The sequence below is a fragment of the Folsomia candida genome, unplaced genomic scaffold (assembly GCF_002217175.1).
Source record: "Folsomia candida strain VU population unplaced genomic scaffold, ASM221717v1 Fcan01_Sc002, whole genome shotgun sequence".
NCBI classification, from domain to species: domain Eukaryota; kingdom Metazoa; phylum Arthropoda; class Collembola; order Entomobryomorpha; family Isotomidae; genus Folsomia; species Folsomia candida.
In genome coordinates this window covers 18,905,698-18,926,876 of record NW_019091194.1, presented here as the reverse complement: position 1 = coordinate 18,926,876, position 21,179 = coordinate 18,905,698, and the positions used below count along the sequence as shown (strand labels likewise).

The window sequence follows — 21,179 nt, the reverse complement described above, 5'->3', positions numbered from 1 at the left end:
CTAGCAAAGAGATGAGAGGAGGAATGAATGGTTTAATGGATGCTTTGGGGGTAATCATTCATTCGCCCTTGGTTTTCTCCTCATTATTTTCTCATTTGCCATCTCTTAATTACACCTGGACATAATTTCACCTCAGAATCAACTTTCTCCTCCAAAATTTAGGGAGGAGGAGGACTGGTCTGAGAATTTCTAATATGCACATTAATAATTTGTATCATTCATTTCCATTTTATTCGCTTTTCTGGAGAATGAGAAGCCAACGAAGCACGAAGTGGAAAATAACAAGAGAGAGTTTGGGAGCGGAAATTGATGAGGATGATGATGACTAATAATGAGAGGAGCTCTCTCTCTCTCTCTCTCCAGCTCCTTACATATCTCTCCAGCTCCTTACATGCATTGCTGGCTGCCTGGTTGTTGGAGGTGATGAGAGAATGAAATGGCACATCCGTCCGTCTCGAGCAACCAGGAGACGACTAAGGTGGACGGGCGTCGGTAATAATCAAGTATGGCAAACACTTTCTCCACTTCATTACGACGACGACGAGGACGACGACGAGGACGACGACGGTATGAGCACTCACTTAAGCCAACTCACACCCCTTCACGAAATGCCGAGGAGGAGGTAAGTTATTTATTATAATAGATGCTGCATGGATGGAAGTCGTCCTCCAGCATCATGCATAAGACTCGGGGTTAACTTTGCGAGTGGGAGCAGGCAAACGGAGAAATTTGCAGAAACGAGTGGAAATGTGTTTCTGACAGATAGGAATAATTAATGACCTCGTAATAAGAATCCTGGAGGTAGGTTCGACTTGTCCATGGAATATCAAACAAGAACATGCATAACCCTTGTTAGAGAGAGAGTTTAGCTTGTAAGGTGAACTCGAGTAGGGACTAATCACCGGTGATTTCCGGTACTACTTACTGTTCTTCCAAACATCTAATTTGTGTCGGCATCAGAACGAATCAAATGTGCAGAGTAATCGCATAACTGCGTAAACCCTGCATAGGGATGGGCCAAATAATAGTCGTAAATTGGATAACACTTAAATTTCATCTTGCATAAATTGTACCACGCATTGTTTAAACATATCTGGCTCAAGGAAATAATATTTTATTTCGGCCTCCATTGTGGCCAAAGAAGACAGTTGAAAGGACACGTTTTTTTCCCTAGCCGAGTTTACAATCTGGCCGTCTGGTTGGAGATACGGTGGAAAAAGAAGAAAGGCTATGCAGTTCATCAGACTGACCAGAGCAGACAACCATCAAAATAAATCTGCGCCGTGAATGGAGGATAAACTCGGTTGAATGAATTGCTAAGAGGAGAAAGTGCTGATGGCGAATGAGGCTCAGGAGGAGAGGAGAAAGTAGTTCCACAAACAAACCACAGGCAAAGGAACACTTTGGACAGAGTTAGAAACAAAGATTAATTTCTTAGTGTAGGTTTGCTCATCCGAATCGGATACCAAATCCCTGATTGAGTTTCATCGCTCACATGTTCTGTTCTCGACGTGGCGGAATTAAGAAGACGGGAGATGAAGAAGGAGGAGAGACGGAAAAGTATTTCACAAAAGTTGGATAATTTCGTGGATATTATTTTCCATGTCGTGCATCTATCAAGGTCTAAAATAAGATGTTGTACAAATAATTAAGTAAAAGAATAGCGTACGTGCAGAATTACGTACGTATTATATAAAAAAAATGGTCTCACATTTCGTTACCAATGTTGGCAGTCAACTATGTCACCATACGATTATGTAAGACCACGATATGTTTCGAGTTTCCGTCTGTGAAGCCATTTTAGGGAACAAGTTTCAATTCCATCTTTCATCTTCTTGAATAACCGACCAACCGAAGGACGACGGAGTAGAGAGTTAGGAACGGAGAACAATAGGACAACAACATAATAATAATAACGTCGACAAAGAGGGAGGAGGAGGAAGAGGAGAGCTACGATTACAAATAAATTGCCCAGAATTCTCTGAGAGAACTGTAAACAAACGAAAGAATAAGAAGATTTTACCAAATAAACAGCAAATTTGGGCGAAAAGCATTCCTTAACTGTAATCTCGGCTTGCTTCATTTCTTGCCCCTATATGTTCACCTACCTAAGTCTACAAACAAGCCTTTGTTCAATTTCGTCTCGTTCCTCCCTGAAAGCGGTTTACATTACTGCTTACGTTGACGACTTGGCCATCTTTATAGCAATGCACTGGGGACCAAGGTCTTCCACCACACGAGTGCTTCTCGTGTGGTACATATGCTGGTGCCTTGCCCTGTCTGCGATTTGACGTAGGATCCATTTCCGGGCAAATTCGTGGTACATTTCAGAGCGGTGAGTGCTGTACAGATTTTCCTAAACACTTCCACATGCATGTTGGATGACTGATTTATCGCCTTCTAAAATTGGCAAAGGTGTAGAAAAATATGTGCTCGAAAACCGCACATCGCTTTCACGTTCCTCACCACCGGTGATGTTCTGATGAATACTTTTGCCTATTTGTTTATTTTCTCAGGTCTCGTTAAATGTACGTTTATTCATCGGGCGCCGTGTTATTCAAGGGCAGATGTGGCTGAAAAGGTATAAATTACGGAAATATATTTACCTCTGTCACTTCCAAGGAGGCACACCTGGTAAACATTTTAACGGAAATGTAAATATTCGATAAACGTGCAAAATATTTTCTTTGGTATTATTAACCTCGTGCTCTTACACGATATCACATGTGATAATCTTGCCAATATTGAGACTTAATTCTTCATATTCTATGTTTATCCTACGGTTTTTGCTGGAAGGGTTATCTGAGAATGGAATGTGATTGACACAATCGGGCGAAATTTTAAGAATGAATAATTACCGTAACACTAACTAAGGAAGATTCTACGATGAAGGGACGGTAACTTTTAGTTTTTGCATTATTGTGAATCTTTATCTCATAAATACACAGAGAAAAGTGCATATTTCAAGACAAAAGTTCACTTTCGTCGTTGTGCAAGAGTTTTCCTTGCATGGAAAATAAATACCAATGATTCTTATCCGGAAATCCGATACGTATAACAATAATAACGTCTTGGGAAATATTTTATTTCAAATCAACAACAACAGGTACTTGATCTTTATTTAGAAAAATAGTATTACCATTACACAAAGTTGGAATTTCAAATTATTCTGTACTTTAAGTGGTTATTTATACATGTGTGCAAGTTCGAATTTCAAAATGTATTCCTTTACAGCAAGCACAAGAAGGGGGTAGAATCCAGACGAAATTCTCATATTCTTGTTAAGATCTCACATTTCAATATCTTCTTTTTATTGAAGACGTATAAAATTTCATTTCGAAAGTGATCCGCACAAAAAGCATGACGACAACCGAAAAGTTGCGGTAAGCGAGAGACTCCAAACGTTTTGATGACACTTTTAATATGCTACGAGTATGGAGATCCCAAACGTACGTTGATGTGCAATAAATTAATCGAAATGACGAAACAAAACTAGGGAAATCATCCAAATTATGATAAATCGCATCCTCGAATTATGCATCTAACATAAACTAGCAGAGTTGAGAAACCCCTCCGCAACTGATGATGGTTCGAGTTACGTATTAAACCACCACGTTCTTATTTTATAAAATATGTCCGAAGCATCGCTTCTATGCATTAGCTTCACCTTGATTTATTTAACTTTTGTTTTAATTGCTTTCTTTCGGAAGGGCGCTGTCACTTTTCCCTCGAGCATATACTCTCAATCCTGCAGCAGCCTTGTTGCCCAGCACTCGGTCCAGCAAGGACTGCTTGGTCTTCCTACGGGCTGTCTGAACCTCTCTGCAAACCTGGGCAAGCAACAAGTCAAACTTCAATTCTCATTAATTCACCCCCTGTAAATTACCTTGTCAAGAAATGGTGGAAAGCAAATGAACCTTCCGATAAACTCAATATATATAAACTCATTTTATCGAATTTAAGCCCTCCGAGGGAAGAAGCTTGAAAAATCAAGGCCTCTCTTTGACCAGGCACCACCACCACCGGCTACTGTACAAGGGCTTCAAAGATTTACTTATACCGGCACGTCGTCCTGCTTCCCATGTAGTTCTTCACTTAAGCTGTCACTCAATCAAAGCCAATTCCTTTAATCACATTCACGTCTCAAACTAAGATTTTAGTAGTTTGACATTTGCTATTACTTTGAAAATCAAGTGGAACGTGGAGAAGAACAGAGCGAACATCAAGAGCTTGAGACCATGTTATAAGGGAAATAATTCAAACATCTGACAGCCATCGCTGTAGTCACACACACGTTTCTGTTCTCTCTCTCGCCCAGCCTCTTGGAAAGAAGAAGATTGGAAATTACTTATAAAAATTCATCGAGAAATAAAACGACTTTTCTCCCTTTGACGATAATGAGATTCAGAAATGTGACTTTGACACATCAGGTTTCCAATCTGTTTTCCTCGTAACGTACTCACATATGAACAAGGTAATTTCATAAGTAAGTTCAGATTTTGCAGGAAACATGACCCCGATCGAATCCGTCAAATATAAAATCAAACAAGTGACAAGAGCAAGAACATTTTATGTCGTCGTTTCTTCTCGTCTCCTCAAAAGCACATAAACAAGCATTTCTGGCTGAACAGGTGTGTGTATCGCAAAATTTGACGCTAGATCCAAATCTTTGAAATTGTTTTTCTCCTTTTGTTACATAACTTTTTAGAAAAAATAGAGAGAGAGAAACACGAACGGTTGGTTACCTCATGAAACACTTCTGCAACTTGAGTGACCTGCTCAGACGCTGCGACTTCAGCGAACGAACAGTCCAAATCCTTGGCAAGGGTTTCTCCTGAAAGTAACCAATAAAGAGAAATAATGGAATATTTATTGTACAACAAGTAGTGTAAAAAGCGGTCGTGGTGGTAAATGCATAAGTAGTATTCACACGTGAACGGGAGAAATCTGTTAACAAGGAATGTGACAAATTCTGATAAATAGAGGAGTAAACGCAATGCAATGGTTGCAAATCTGTCGAGTAAGATTTACAACCACCGGATAAGAAGAAGAAGGAAATCCGTGACCAACCCAGGCAAAAGAAAGTTTTGGGTCAGAGGTGTAAAAATTGGAAACTTTGTGCGGAAAGAAAAGTGCAAAGTTGTGCAAGATTTGAGTCAGCAATATAATGACCATCTTTGGTTGGCTGGCTGGCAGGGGGAAAAAGTAAAGGAGTGTGACACCCAATTTCCTACAATCATCGTCAACATATTTACAAACGCTGAGTGTCAGATTATATGTAGCACTCGCACTGGATCTATTCAGAATTGGGGTTTGATTAGTTTACACGGTTGTAAAAATTAAAATATGTGCACACAAACTTCCTGCGTCGTCAGGTAGGTATGAGCATGTGAGAGATACGTACAAGACACGAGTAGGGAGTTGAGATTTCCGAGAAAAATCTGTTCTGTCGAAGGGTAAAGATTATTTTCATAGATTTCCCACCACCATCACCATCATGCCAAAAGTATCATCCACTAATTCACCATATATCTACCATATTCACTTGGTATCTATGCTTTCTCTTACATCGTAAAAAGGAAATCTTATGATACGACCACTCCTTCTTCGCACTCTCCAAACTTTTCCGAGATCACACATAACACACGCAGAGAGAAACAAAGTGTGGGAAAAGCGTCGAAAACTTTCACGTTTCGAAGGAAATGTGAAAGTACTTTAGTTAGTCAATATTCAAACTTGTGGAAACTTTGCTTTCGAAGGTTCGCAATCAAAAATATCTTCCTAGAATTAGGCAATAGTTGTCTTTCAGTATATGTACGTAGGTACGTAGGCAGGCAGGCGAAATTCGTGGTGGCAGAAGGTGGCGAACATATACGTGAGAAATAAGGATTTGATACTAATGTGGCATGCACATCTCGTCATATATTCGCATGAGGTGCATAATAGTGTCTGGTAGGCATTATACCACGCTTCTTCCGCGTGCCATGTGCTCTTTGACAACATATTTTTCCATGACAAATTTCGATGGGCAAACATTACTTGTAATGATAATGGACAAGATATTATTAAAACTTGGTTGCAGTTTTTCGTGCTCTATTTTTACTCCTGGTAGCAAAAAATGCAGGTCATCATGAACCCACATGTCAATTCGTCTCACCTTCTTCCTGGCTGACTTGTCGCAAATGGACCAGATCCGCCTTATTGGCCACGAGGACGATGGACGTGCTGGGGGAGGAGGAGGAGGACGAGTTGTCCCTGCTGAAGCTGAAGCCTCCATTATTGTTGGAGCCCCCACCGCCGCCCGAGTGCAGGTTTCCGGCACTCCCACTGGCGGAGAGACCGTGCGGGCTGGCGACGGTGAGGGTGTTGCTGCTCCGAGTCTCTGTCAACTGTTGTTTCACGCGTTTGATGTAATTGAAACTCTGTCGATCAGTTATGGAGTAGACGAGTAAAAATCCGTCCGCCCATTGCACCGTCTCCGCCGACACGAGCTCGTTCCCCGTCTGTAAATGATAAAATGCCTGGATAAGTAAGTATTAAACTTCAACCGACGACGACCAACTTTGTTCCCAACTCTTCAATGCTCTCATACTCTGTTGTGTCAATAATACAGGGAAAAACTTTCTGAAACGGTAATTCTCTGGGTGCCATCCACACTGTCATTTCACCGTCTGCCTCTTCCCTCAGAAAAGTACTAATTTACTGAAGAGGACGCAGCTCTGAGGATGACATCCCTCTTTATCCCACTTCTCAGATTCCATCCACCACTTTTACGAGAAGGAATTGGACCAAATTTAAAGACGCTAACAAAGTCTCTATTTTCCCAATTAGGAGAGGCATTCATGGAACACGAGGCAGTGATCTTTCGACAAGGGAAAAAAGTTGCAAAATATTTTTTTAATATTGCCAAAAATATCATTTTTTACGATGTTTATGAACCGCCTAGGCGAGGCTAATAAGAAAGTCATACTTTCTCCGGAAATGCCATCAGTTTAGAGTTTTCTTCTTCTCGTGTTTCCAATTTCTTTGGCAGAATCTGTGCTTAAGGTTTCACTTTCACCAAGGCCGATCTCCTGTAGTGAGAACTGCGGAGAAAGTGGAGGGGCTATTATCTCCCCCCGATTCGGGACTACACGGTCGCTGTCATATCCATCACTCACTCATTAACTTTCAACTACGGGCGAGGACATATTTTTTGAAAGCGTCTTATGTGCATCTGCTCCGCCTTGATTTTACGGTAAATCTTATCATTCGTCTATCATTTCCAAAATGAATTTGTTGGGAAAATTGTTCCTACTTTTTAACGAAATAGTTGTTATTGTTTTTGAAGTAATGAGATTAAAAGTCCGTCTTTCCCAAGGCAAGTGATGGTGATGCTCTTACATAGCTCAGAAAATGGCAATTACGCCCGAGCAGTTGTTTAAGACGTTTAAGACAAATAAAGGAAATGGAAACGGTGCTGGAGTCACACTCCAAAAATACAATTTCACCATAATGAACTTATCAAAACTGGGCTGTCGGAAATGAATTGTTTTCTCTTCACAATACAATTCAATTATAAGCACTTTATTTGGGAATCAGTGGAAACTAATAGGAAAAGAAGACGAAACCAACTCCTCCTGAGTCTCTCTCCGCCAACTCTTCTTCTTCTGGCACTCTCGCACAATCAATGGCTTACATACTTTTTAAAAAGTGTTGTTGAACCAACTCCCATCCGAGAAGAAGAAGAAGAAGGGAAAGCACATCATCGTTCGCCTCCTCCTCCTCCAGACGGAGAAAGTTTGCGAGAAATATGGACAAAATACAATTACAAGTGTCGAGAATGAATTATAGAGCGGGTGTGCCGTGCTGAGAAAACAAGCTTTTCCTGACACAAGAGGCGAAATATTATTAGCAAGTGAGGAAGAAAGTGGTGGATGGATTGATGGATATAAAGAGACGCAGATTGATTTCAGGAGAATTCCAGAAAATCATAGGAAATTGACAACTCAACCAAAACAAACGAAATGAGCTTAAGTTGCCAAGTCATCAATCATTCCGGATCTCTCTTTGGAGAGGACAACAAGATTTTCTTAACCTTTTACTTCCATAACCACTTCCACATTGCTTCACAACAACAACCAACTGCACTTACCACGCCGTGGGAGGCTGGCTACTTCACCCGAGGTGAACCAGGAACAACTAAATCCCTACTCGATACATATGTAATGTGCACCATTGGGGGAAACCAGACCATTATTTATGAAAGTTGACCATGGGTGGTGGAGGATAACGTAATTTTGTCCTTATTTGCTCTATACCTACTTCTCCAATGGGTCCCTGCACACTTATCTCCACAGGTACGAGTTTATACTATTGATGGAAAAAATGGCTTTCAAAAAAAACTGTGCCTGGCAGTGCGAGGATTTTTCTTCAAAAATAATCCTTAAGTGTCATACACACAAACAAGCAATCTAAACGATCCCCACCGATTCCAGATGAATTTTGATTCTGACACACCTTTATTCCACCAGTGGAAAAAATCAACGATACCATTTTCATGATAAGAGAGAAATGATGCAAGTCTCCGTGTTGGCTTGGTGAGGTGACGCTCGCCGAGCTTTATTGACTGACGGATACACACTCCATGTCGGGGAGAAAGTTGCGAAGTGATACTTTCCATTAGCCAACAGCCTCCTCGGTCACGTCTGCGACAACAACGTATTTATTTTGTGGTTACGAGGAATAAATTCTTGTGGAGAAAGAAAAAGTAACGATGAGATCAAATACGATGGTGACACAGCTCTGTGCCCATGCCTTCAATAATATCACATCAAATAAAATATGTACAATTTTTGTCCATCAACGACTCAAAAACGCCATTACACACTTTCTTACGTAGGTAGGAACTGATTGCTTACGTCTTGGCGTGTACATATAGGTAGATAAGTGCACACTACGTATTCATGATGCTCTGGCTCGTTACATATTTGTCTACGGAGAGGAATCATCTCCTCGGGTGTGCGGATGATGCCACCCGATCAATCGCACCCCATCAATCGCACCCCGGCTAACGCACCCCACCATTGCCACCCCTAGGATGATGCCACCCCCGATCATTCGCACCCGAGCAATCGCACCCCTGTAGATGCCACCCCTTATCAATCGCACCCCTAGGAGTATCCCACCCCCGATTTTGTGAGATTTTGACAAATTTTCGGGCACAAATAAATGAGTGTAAATATGCGATATGTTGCTGAATTTATTGGGGTTATAAAACAATGCTAGGATTATCTCATGAGTGAGATTACCAGCACAGTTTAGGAACAAATTTTGGGTACCGGGACTGTACCTGCAACACTATACAAAAATGGTATCGGAACTATATGTACGGTTCCACCTGTACCAAAACTGTGCCAGTAAGATACCGATTTCCTTGTACCAGCACGAAATCGGTATACAATTGGTACCGAGAAATGGGGCACAAAATCGGCGCTGGCATGTACCGGAACCGGACAGGTTGTGCTGGTAGGGCGTCATCGTTTTTAAATAATTGACACAATTCTAATAAAGGATTTATACATTAATCCTGCTATATACTAGTAAAAATAAAGCAAACGTGTACGTATGTATGTACATATTACTTTCTTAATGCTTCCCAAAGGCGTGTAATTTATTCAATTATCATCAGGCTTGATAAATTAAATTCATATTTCGACAAAAAATCTATAAAAAATTAAATCTCCGTAAAAATTGAAACACGTAAGTCAATATCAACGAAAATAAATCTCAGTAAAAATTCAAATATCGTCAAAATATAAACAATTAGGTCTACAAATTAATCAGTTCAGCTTTATTTTTACTAGTAATAGGATTAATGTGTAAATCCTTCATGAATTCTTAGGATTGTGTCCATTATTTAAAAACGATGACGGTAACTCAAAATCTCACTCATGAGATAATCCTAGCATTGTTTTATAACCCCAATAAATTCAGCAACATATCGCATATTTACACTCATTTATTTGTGCCCGAAAATTTGTCAAAATCTCACAAAATCGGGGGTGGGATACTCCTAGGGGTGCGATTGATAAGGGGTGGCATCTACAGGGGTGCGATTGCTCGGGTGCGAATGATCGGGGGTGGCATCATCCTAGGGGTGGCAATGGTGGGGTGCGTTAGCCGGGGTGCGATTGATGGGGTGCGATTGATCGGGTGGCATCATCCGCAAATCATCTCCTCGTCAACTAACAAGTCGTGGAAAGGAATGCGGAATGGGGAGAAAGTGTGATGGGATGTGACAGCACATTATATTCCAATGGCAGGATGATGAATTTCAATATTTAGAGAAAGAAACGTGCCAGCATAAAAACCAGGCTGAAGTAGTAGGCAGTCGGGTGATAATGGTTTGTAAACAGTGAATTTTCCATGAACAAGCACTCTCTGTCTCTCTGTTTGTCTGGAGCAATGGCCTTGCTATTCTCAGACCCATACATTTAGTACAATAATTCACATTAATAGTTGATACAGTGAAAAATGGTGCTCAAAGATATATTTCTAATTGGATGTTGTAATAAAAATAGTTGTTTATTTACCTTTGGACAAGAATCTAGAATTTCGTAAAGGACGGGTTCTGAATCCACCATCATTTCGTGTTTGTAACGATTTTCTGGAAATTATGAAAGTCAATTTTTTATTGAGATAGTTTGATTTTTTTGTAATTCTTACCATTTTGATGATCATATTCGCCAATGTATCTCCTCGTTAGAAATCGAACGATTAGGGCTAAGCATAAAATAAAGGGACCTTTTTATGCAAAATGGCACGTAAATTTTTGCAAAGTAGCTAAACTCACCACTCTTTCCCACTCCAGGCGCACCCACGACGGCAACTTTCACCTCGCCCAAGGAGGACTTTTTACGACGAATCCCACGAATCCCACTTGAACTCATCTCGCTCCACTTGACTCGTTCCTGCCTCCTGCGACGCTTCCTAAGTTTCAATCAATATCAACTATCTCAAAATCAATTTAATTAGATCATTAAATAATAATTATTAATTTTGCTATGGTATACTGATTAAGTTAATAAAATGGTCAGTACCCTAAAATCAAGTGGGATAACATTAAATATGTGCACAAATCTTGCTCTCCTACTCACCATCACATCATCTCGATTCCACCCAAATAAAATCAGTATTGAATAACGTGATCAAGTTGAAGAGAAAGTTTGTACTAGATTGGAAACTACCATCGTGATTTGGGTCAAACGGAATAAATCATGGATTTTATGCAATCATTTGATATAGTTTGAACAAATTAAAATCTAGAGCACAGATATCACGGAGGATACGTATGTACACATCTCTCCTATATTTAGTATAATAAGAAGAAGCAGAGTGTGTATATAGGCAGGAGCAGGATTGATGTTCCACTTCCACTTTATTCATCCCCAGTAAACCCAAGCCTTTTACAACCTTAAATATTTACCCAGATCTAACAGAGCGTTGTTGACCGTAAAACTGACATTAATGAGCCTGTCTGCAGTGCAGGTGGTGGTGGTGGCAATACATTGTAAATCTTCACACCGGCCGTGTTAGGAGTATGTAAACCTAGTTCCTCCGATAGCATGTAAACCAACCTTCTTCGTAGGGATGCCCTGAGAGTGAAACAAAGTCTGATGGATTGCAGAACGTTTGCTGGGAAGTGCGTATCAACGCCGGCCAAAATCTCGTTCCGAGCGTGGGGAATCAGAAATGGATGTCTAGCCTCGCCAACAGGACGTAATTTCAAGATCCGATTTGGAACTTGTATAGACAAGAACCAACTGAGAGTTGATGAAACGGAACGAAAGATGATTTTGAATCCCACGACTGCATTCTTCTCTCCAACTTTTTTTCCCACTCGGATGTTTGTACATTATGCGAAGACATTATTACAACACGACGACAAGTGACCTTGCCCGACAGCCAAGTAGGTCTTTCTCATCTCGCTCAGCATTACAATGCTCAGTCGAACCATCGCTTTCATGTTTGTGGGTTATCACCCGTCGAACAAGAACCGCTGCGAATATCCCCATGACATCGGGATCAAGGTCCGCGTCTTTTTTCTGCACATACTCAATTGACCGAAACGACGGTTTGAACCACCTGCTTTCCTCGCTGTACTAAATAATCTGACTTAATGATTACTTTGTAATTATCAGTTTAATTATAACTGCTACTTGCTGACGGTTTTATGTATATGATTTCAGAGCGTATTCATTCTTTCGTTTTCGTTAGGAGAGCGTGGCCTACTTTTAGCCTAAAACTTTTTTTCGAAATAAATATTTATTATTGATTATTTACAATAAACTTCACTCTGGTAAATCCCAATCCGTCGAAAACCGTAATCTTACACCGTTTGGAACCAATACTGGATTATTATCCAAGGAATTCGCTAATGAGAAGGGGAAAACGTTATATAAAGTATTGGAAATATAAGAACAAAGCAAGAAACTTTGTTCATTTAACCAACATCTGGCCGACCGTCGGAAAAAAAATGTTTGGTAATGGTGCACATGCAGAACGGCGAGGATGTCATCTTGCTCGCGATCTTCTTCTTGGCCTGTGTGGAATACGAGAATAAGACGTGTTTCTTGTTTTGAATATGTCATCTGTCACTCCGACGTTGTAACGTATGAAGAAATGGCAACCAAGACTGCGCTCTGATCTTGAACTCTTTTCTTCCTCCGACCAACAATTTTAACTAGGCAGAGAAGAGAATCCTCAAATTCGCTGCATGCTAAAGAAAGGAAAAGTTATTTGTACATTGATGACGTTCTTCTCTTTGTAGATAAGTGAATCCAAGGTCAGATTACTACACGGATAAGGCCGCCTGCTGCTCCCCCGCCTACTCTCTTGACATTTTGTCAAGAATAGACTTCATTATATAAGCAAAAAAGGTTGAGTAAGAATGCATCCAAATTAGAATACCAAAACAGAGCAGAAACGAATTAAAAGTACGAAAGGGTGAAAATCTTGTCGTATAAGATTCTCACATCAGACGCGACGCGAACCAGCCTAGGACAAATTTGGTATAAATCAGCAGACGACTAAGGGAAAAATATAGGATTAGGATTTGCTTTGTCAGAAATCACACCACTCATGATGATCTCCTCTCCTACGTCAAAGTGCACTCACTTTCAATGTCTCTGAAAATGGAGGAAATATTTGTATATGCTGGAACATGGTATAGATGAAGGTATAAATATCTCGAAAATCTCGGAGAAGTTAGAATAAAACAAATCTCTTTCCTACATCAAGATTGAATCCATCAAATCCATTCCGAAAAGAGGATAAATATCAGCAAGAGGGGAAAAAAAGAAGAAGAAGACGTTCATCTTAATGGATTTGCATACGACGTGGGATGGGGTCTGTTGTGATTTATGCCGTAATAAATATTTTTTCGCTGTCTGAGATAAAGTGAAAGTACAAACCTTACCCAGAAGAAACATCCTTGTGTCGTTAGTATATTAATGTTTTGATTGAAATTAATTAATTATTCATTGCCAAGAAAAACAGAGTTATCACGTTCAATCGTACCCAATTATCACGGAGGTGGAGGACTACACATTTTCATCCTAAGGAGATTCCCTTCAGACACTTCCATTCAAGTAAATTAATCATAACAAGAACAACAAAAACAGGAAAAAACACTGGCAAAAATCTCTCTGGACCAGAATAATAATCAATCCTGAGATGGATTCCATCCAGGCAGCACTTTTTTTTGTAATTTTGTAAACGTGTTTTTTATAGTGCACTTTTATCTTTGTCTTTCGTAAGGTGAGTATTTTGAGCCAACAAATTTTCACAATGCTGCATCAGATGGGTGGAAATGTATGCAAATTATGACGAGCAAAATGAAGATGGATCATGTCCAAGGCGAATATGAATATTTCATGGCGTGATGAAATAGTCTCCAACAACTGTCCCCTCTCTCCATCTGCTGTTCTGCCTTATTTTCCGGTTTTCACTCCTCAGAAAAAAAGTAATTTTCCGGACCTCTGTCCCTAACCCGATAAGAGTGACGGGTTGATGAGACTTGTACTTGACTTTTGCGTAGGGAAAATTATTCATATGTGTTATTACATCAACTCTCTTCTCCCGTCTGAATAATACAGGGACGGAGAGGAATGTATGTATTCTCACGTGAGGAGGGAATTCATGCCATGTTTTTGTACGACAATGTTCACGTTATAATTTAACATGGTCGTTTTTTCCACGCAATTGTACATCTTTGCTTTAGGAAAAGGCAGAGTAGAGTTTTATAGCTTCATAAAATAAGAAATGTCAATTCGAACCAGCAGAATTGCACTATTACATTTGTCCCGGCCTATAAACGTGCACTTGTGGTTGTGGAAATGGAGTACGGGTCGTCAATAAGAGATGCATAATAAAAGTTCCATGCTACGTACCCCAGTCAGTCAGTCAGAATATCAAAAGTAATCAAAATTAAAATTAAATCTCATTGTGTGCACGAGTCAATATTTATTTTACTGTTATTACGTATGGAACTGGGTGTCCTCAGCCAGAGGAGATATGAACATATATCCACCAGGCCTTATGGTGTTGGTAGGTACACAGATATGCATTCACCAGCTTGGGTGAAATAGTCTCATGAATCTGGAATGATGCCCACCAACCACGGAAAGCTATAATCTCCATCAATCAACAAGGCGACTGTCGTGGGATTATTACAGCTATAAAAATACAAATCATCCATTCAGATTTACGACTGACAATGAGTGACAAGCAAGATTTCTCCACAAAAAGTGTCACATTTCCCCAACGCTAACATTATAAATTTGAAGGTTAAATTAAGTTATCCTTGCGAAAGATTGATATGGTGTTCATCTTATCACGATTTTAAGGGTAAATTGAAATTGGTTTTGATGGATTAAATCAAGTTTAATATCTTCTTGGGAGATGGTGAATGATTGTAAATGCCTTGTGTCAGGTAATTATTTAGATCGAGGTGGGTAAATTGAGGAAAAAATGGGCTGTCGTTGTCAAAAGATGATCTTTACCAACTAATTGTGTGCTTTATTAGCGTATTTCTCTATTAAAGCGCCTCCTTTTCAGCCTTCCTTGAAGACCTCCTCGCCTCAAGAAGATTTTAAAACGAGAGAGAGAGAAAAGCCATCATTTCATTTCTGTCCGTCTTAGAAAAATGCAGTCTCGGAGATTCAATTTGACACAGCTAATGGAGAATAACGAGAGAGAAAATCAGTGGGACGCATGGACAGATGCTTTTAGCTGTCGCATGGTGTGGCGTCAACCTTCGAGGTTGACTGCTTATCACAACATTTCCAAGTCGTACTACTACAACTGCAGGCAATAAGAAATATAAATATGTGTGACCCATAGCGTCAAGTTCACACGTCCGTGTTACTTACCAGTCCAAAATTTTGGCATTAAACTTCATGCAGAAAATCCACAAGCAGAGGAGCGGAAAGCAACCCTTGAGAACCCTCTCTTTACGTTTAATACACGTTTTATTGTGGACAAAGGACTTGTAAAAGTAGTAAAATTAAAATACAAAAGTGTAATGTCCACATAAAAAGTGTCCATATTTCGAGAGGCGGACCCACCCTTCGTTAGTATCGCTACATGAACACACGTTATTCACAGAAGAAAATAAATCATGAGCCAATAAATGAGCAAATATTGCAATTTGAGAATTGTACATAAAAATAGAGTTTGCAATAATACCCGGTCGGTCGATATGCAAAGAGCGACTTGCCTAATGCATTGTTCGACTTGGTTCGTCCTTCCATTTCATGCACCGACCGTGACTCAGGCCATATTAATTTCAGAATTTCTCTCTTTGTCATCGGATCTTGTACTTCGTGAAAGCTCTCTTGCAAGCTGTCATTCATTCATGTCACGTTTCCTGTTCCATCTGAAAACTTAAAAGTGTGCCATTGTGTCATCGTCATTACCTCCGAGACGTTTCTGGATGGAACACATTTGAGGATATCAGGATGATAACGGTCTTGTTTTCACAAAAGGATGATCTCATCATCGTCTCAATATTTATGGATGGATTTGTACAACAAACCAGTGCAAAGTTGTCCGCCTTTTCGCTTCTACTTCTACATAAATTATATAATGGAACGGTAATGACAAAAATCAGAGGCATGTTTGTTTCCTCGTTGTCTAATGAAACCTAATATCGGGATGACGTCGTACATCCTAGAATTTCTAGCAATGTTTTCCAATGATATGCTCACTCCGCAAAGTTTATTCCATGATTTATGACTTGCCACCGAGTCTAACACTTGTCATAAAAACATTCTTTCTTAGCACATCAGCCGTCTTATTAATTAATCTTGGCTTGGCTTTTCCACTCATTAGACGTTCATGTTCGGGACGACATTTCATGGACGTAGAGAGCCCCATAAACAAATAAATGAGGAACTGCGTATGTATAAGTAAATAAGATGGCTTCCCTCTCCGCGGTATCACAGATATCTATTAAAACTCAAACAGGAAACCACTCCTGAGCCATAACTCATTATTTCAAGTCCCATGCTGATTTAAGAAGGTGCGAAGGTTGTGGTTGCGGTTGGTGGATGGAAATGCGTAGGTGGATCTGAAATTAGCAGAAACGCAGGAAGAGTAATGGGCGCATTAGTGCCTTCTTTTCATCATCGCCGGAGAAGCGTTCTGAATTTTTTACGTCGCTCAATTAAAACTGTAAAATGGGAATTGTAGCGTTGCAAACTCCGAGAGAGCCAGCGATTCAATGATTTGGAGAGAAATAATTTATTCCCCTGTAAAAAGATGTATTGCCCACCTACAGCTGCAATGCCCCATTAACATCATCACTATTTAACTAACGCAGGTTATCGCTTCCGTGTTGGAGAAGAACATAACTTAATATTTAATTCACTTCCTACTTACTTACAACGTTTCCTCTTCCCCATGCACAATGCAGCTGGTCGTTAATCTAAATACGACGACTAAATTGCCATCACGATAAGTATGATTGCGTTGAAATGATTATCAGTTGAAACCTGGAAAAAAAGTCAACGCTGAAATTGTGACAAATGTTCAAAACAAAAATTCGAGATGGATACACTTTCACGCGAGAAAATGTGCATATCTGTGCTTGTAAATAGGATGCGAGTGTATCTGACGACGCTATGACCTCCTCATGAATATTTTGACACTTGCTAAGCCAACTTTATCTTTCCTGCTGGTTTACAAGGAAAAAATTCAATTTGCCATTTCAATGTTTCTTACAAAAGTTGATAATATTCTTGTTGACTTGGATGGAAAAAGTTTTGTAAGGTTTTCGAAGCAATAAATGTGACAAATGCTATCGTTATATTATTCACAGCATCCTCTCCTCCTACAAGTTGCATATCCTCCAGCTTATATTTTTTTCAGGGGCAGCCAATTCCTACTTTCGACTGGGTGGGATCCCGTAATGTGTCGTAATGCACAAAAGGAAGCGGAACTAGGGACGTGCTTAAAAATTAAAATTGCGTTGATAAATGTAAATTCGGGTAATTTATATGACAAAAAAATTGCAAAATGATCCGAGTTTTCCTCATTTGATCGTAATGCGAGAAGTAATATCTTTTAAAAGTTGCATTATATATCCACTTTTCCACTCAGGTTCTAAAATCAACAATAAATAAGTAACTACAGAGAAGTCTGCGTAACACCTTCTTCGAGTAGGAGCAGCGGATATGATAGAAGAGGATGCGGCAGGAGTAAGAGAAGTTGGAAAGTGGATAATGTTGGCACATCATTTGCATAATTTTCACATTTCCTTTCAATGTGCGATTTCTCGTGCCTAATATAAACATCGCACACACACACATTCCGTATGCATAAGGCAACCGCAAGTAAAAATCAAACTGAAACCCAAAACTATTTTCCCATGTAATTTCCTCTGATTTTAAAGTTTATACGGGTTCATGATATTTGGCTAAATGAAAGAAATCAATTACAAGTCCTGTGCTAAACTATTGGTTTCGTGGACGTCACAGGACGATTGAAAACTGCGGTGTTACTTATGTTCATTGGTGAAAGTGCTTTCACCACCACGAGAAAAGTAGCAACTGCTATTATTTTGAAAACTTTAAATATTTAAAACTACTTTATAAGTAAATTTAGGATTCATTCATAGAGTAGAAAATATCGGAAGTATGCGTAGTAAAGTTTTGATATGATATGGAGATGCAAATGTCCATAAAGGATGAATTTACATCTGATTTTGGCTCTGTGAACAAGAAATCTCAACCGTGACGCCTTTTTGTAATTTCATTGCTCCTCCCTCTTTGATTCCCACGATTTGTTCTAACGGGGCTTCTGCTTGAGATGCGTCGGCAAACAAAACATTGCTCGTCGCCAATTATTCCTCGAGCTTATTGCGGAGAAATAATATGTAAGAGTAGGAGGCAAGTCAGTAATATATATAGAAATATATAGAATATCGTTTAATGGTATATTATCACATCCATGAAAGTTTATGATCATAAAATTGATAACGGTAAGTGACAAAGGTAAGAAACCGAATGCATTGCTAATACCCCCACAAAATTAAGTACCCCCGATCATTCGAGCTCACCCTCTCAAATGAACTTGCGTCTCCTCCTTCACCGAAATGTTTTGATTACTTTCCGTTAATATGATAAACAAACGTCGGAATGTGGAAGACTGATGGCCAACGATATATTTACAAATTCGGGAATTGTTTGTTTTTCTGACCGATCTTCTTGGAGGATTCGCAACATGAAGAAGTATATAAAAGCAGAAGAAGATTAAAGAAGCCTTTCTCCACTCTGCGAGAAGCTTATTTGACATTAAGAATTCAGACCTAGACCTCGATTTGATTTGATGAGATCTCTTCTCTCCGCTGGTAGCTAGGCACGCAAACTCCTCTCCCAGGCAGCTCTGATGGCACTTGTTCGGAATCTCCTAACGAAACACTGCCTCCACCGCCGCTGACTGGCTGGACCCTCCAATCGAAAGTCAATGTATGAAAGCAATGCAAAATAAACAACTCGTTGGAAGAAGTTATTACATGATTCCCTTGCTCATTCTTGTATCAGGCAGGAGGATCTCGTCTCGTCTACGCCAAAATACCAAGCTAATCCCCATACACACACTTCACCGTCCCGATTTCCCATCCATCTCTCCACGAAGAAATGATACTTAGCCAATGGCTAACGATTCATTCACCTTTCTCTCTCTCGCATTTTTTGCGTCTTGCTCTTTACTCGAGGTTGCTCTCTTCATGGTGAAAGTTTTATAGAAGTGAGCAGAATTTTTATGAGGTTTAGCAGTCTCAACAATTTATAAATCTTTTTCTCTCTCTTAAGTGTGTGTAGGGTTGTGTGGTGTGTGCATATGTGTACGAGATGCAATTTCTGGTCCAAGTTTATTTAGAAATTTTGATCTCTTGTAGATTCCTTAATTTATAATTCAGGAGGGGCGGGATATAAAATAGCTGTAGAAACTAAATAGATGGAAACCATCAATAAACATGGAGACGAAGGATCCGTGTGCCGCATTCCTGCCTTATTTTTCCCTTCCGAGTGATTAGATAGATGAAAGCAAATAAAAAATGCATGCAATCCCACAAAAGTAAGTCGTGTAGTAACCACACAACGGAATTGTTCTCCACTCTCGCCTGCTTTCCATTTTTACTCCTTTCACTTAATGGCCGATCACTTAAAGTTCAATTTGCTCAAATAAACCTGGCTTTTAACTCGAGGAGCGTGTTTCATGCAAAATTCGCTCTCTCCATCTCGCTCCCTCGGCTTCCTTCCGATTCTTCTTGTGCTAAGTGTTAAATGCTTTGGAGAAGACGATCTTGTTTGTACGAACCAAGTGGAAGGAGGAAAATAAGAGAAAAGAAAGACGCAAAAAATGAGTGTGACCGTGTTAGCGAGTGAGCATGGGCTCGGAATAATAAAGAAATGGAACCTGACCCCGATCAACTTGACTTGACTGTAGCCTCGTTTAAAACATGGAACAAATAAAGGTTTCTTTTTGTCTTGAGACTAACGATAAGACATTTTTACGCATCAGGGAAGATAAGAAATGGGTTTACTTTCATCCTCCCGTGTCTAAAATGTCTGGAAAGTACGAATCACAAGTGTGTTTTTTGTTGTGCCCTTTGACTCTAAATCTTTGTATAGGTTGATATAGTCCCATAAATAAATATTTAGCAAACTAATCCTAAGCTGTAGTGGTTCTTATTATGTAATTTTATTAAAATACTGCACGATTTTAAATATGCAAAATGGACTTACCTTTAAGATTTCCTCTTTTTTTGGGTAACTCGACGGAAGAATAAAAAATAACTCGGAAACTGGTCCCAATAATAAGTGTAAGATTGCACTTATTCACCTCTGAGCGTGGGATCGATGAGAAATTTGTCACCCTAAATGCAGTATAAATCGAGATTTGGCAAGGATTTTTATTACGCGGAGCAATAGATGAGATGCGATGTTCGTGTATCAATGTACTTATGTGTGTAACTTTACTCCTAAAAAGTAGTAGATTGCATAAATTCGAGACCACGGAACTTCACTCGCGAGACAACTTTTTCTCTTGGGAAGTACACACGTACGTAGAGCCAGCGTAATAATTATATCTATTTTCCACCACCTCTCAACCGATATCGCTATCTCCGTCCGTCCGTCTCGATGATGTTCTCGTACTTTTGCGAGGAGAGTTTGTTCTCAACCGACATTAAGAAAGCGACTGAAAATGCACACACGAAACTGTTGTGAAGTTGTTTAAACCGAATCTTGGTTAAATGGATCATGGTTTTCTTCTTACTCTCTCGAAGATAAGAATTGGGCAACATGTAATTTTACGGAGCCAAGCTCTCAGCCTGAGTGAGACTGTAGTGCTTCTAAATATATATGTTTCATAGCCTGTGGTGTCGAGATACAAAAGTTTGCTTGTTCGTAGGCAGGCTTGTTCATGAAATGTGAATGCAGACTCTATGAATTAGTATGTACATACATACATATGAAGTGATAGGCAATAGTATGCGTATTTATGCATGCACCTGAAAAGTGACATGTGTACAAAGTTTCTAAAAAATTGGTAAAGTTAAATAGGTACATATACGCTATAAATCATCCATGTCCGCCGTTAATTTCTTTTAGTAATAAATATGACCATTGTGG

The 21,179-nt window shown here is 39.6% G+C and overlaps 1 protein-coding gene across 1 annotated transcript; it reads right to left on the bottom strand.

The window, feature by feature from the left end:
• Positions 1–3,055: 3,055 nt before the first annotated feature.
• Positions 3,056–20,838, bottom strand: LOC110843849 (ras-related and estrogen-regulated growth inhibitor). Its single transcript, XM_022089894.2, has 7 exons — positions 20,292–20,838; positions 10,835–10,971; positions 10,708–10,764; positions 10,575–10,648; positions 6,158–6,503; positions 4,746–4,834; positions 3,056–3,830 (listed from the first exon to the last, which is right to left on the bottom strand). Exons 2-7 carry the CDS (start codon positions 10,929–10,931, stop codon positions 3,690–3,692), a joined length of 804 nt encoding a protein of 267 aa, XP_021945586.1. The 5' UTR covers positions 10,932–10,971; positions 20,292–20,838; the 3' UTR covers positions 3,056–3,689.
• Between the last annotated feature and the right edge of the window lie 341 nt (positions 20,839–21,179).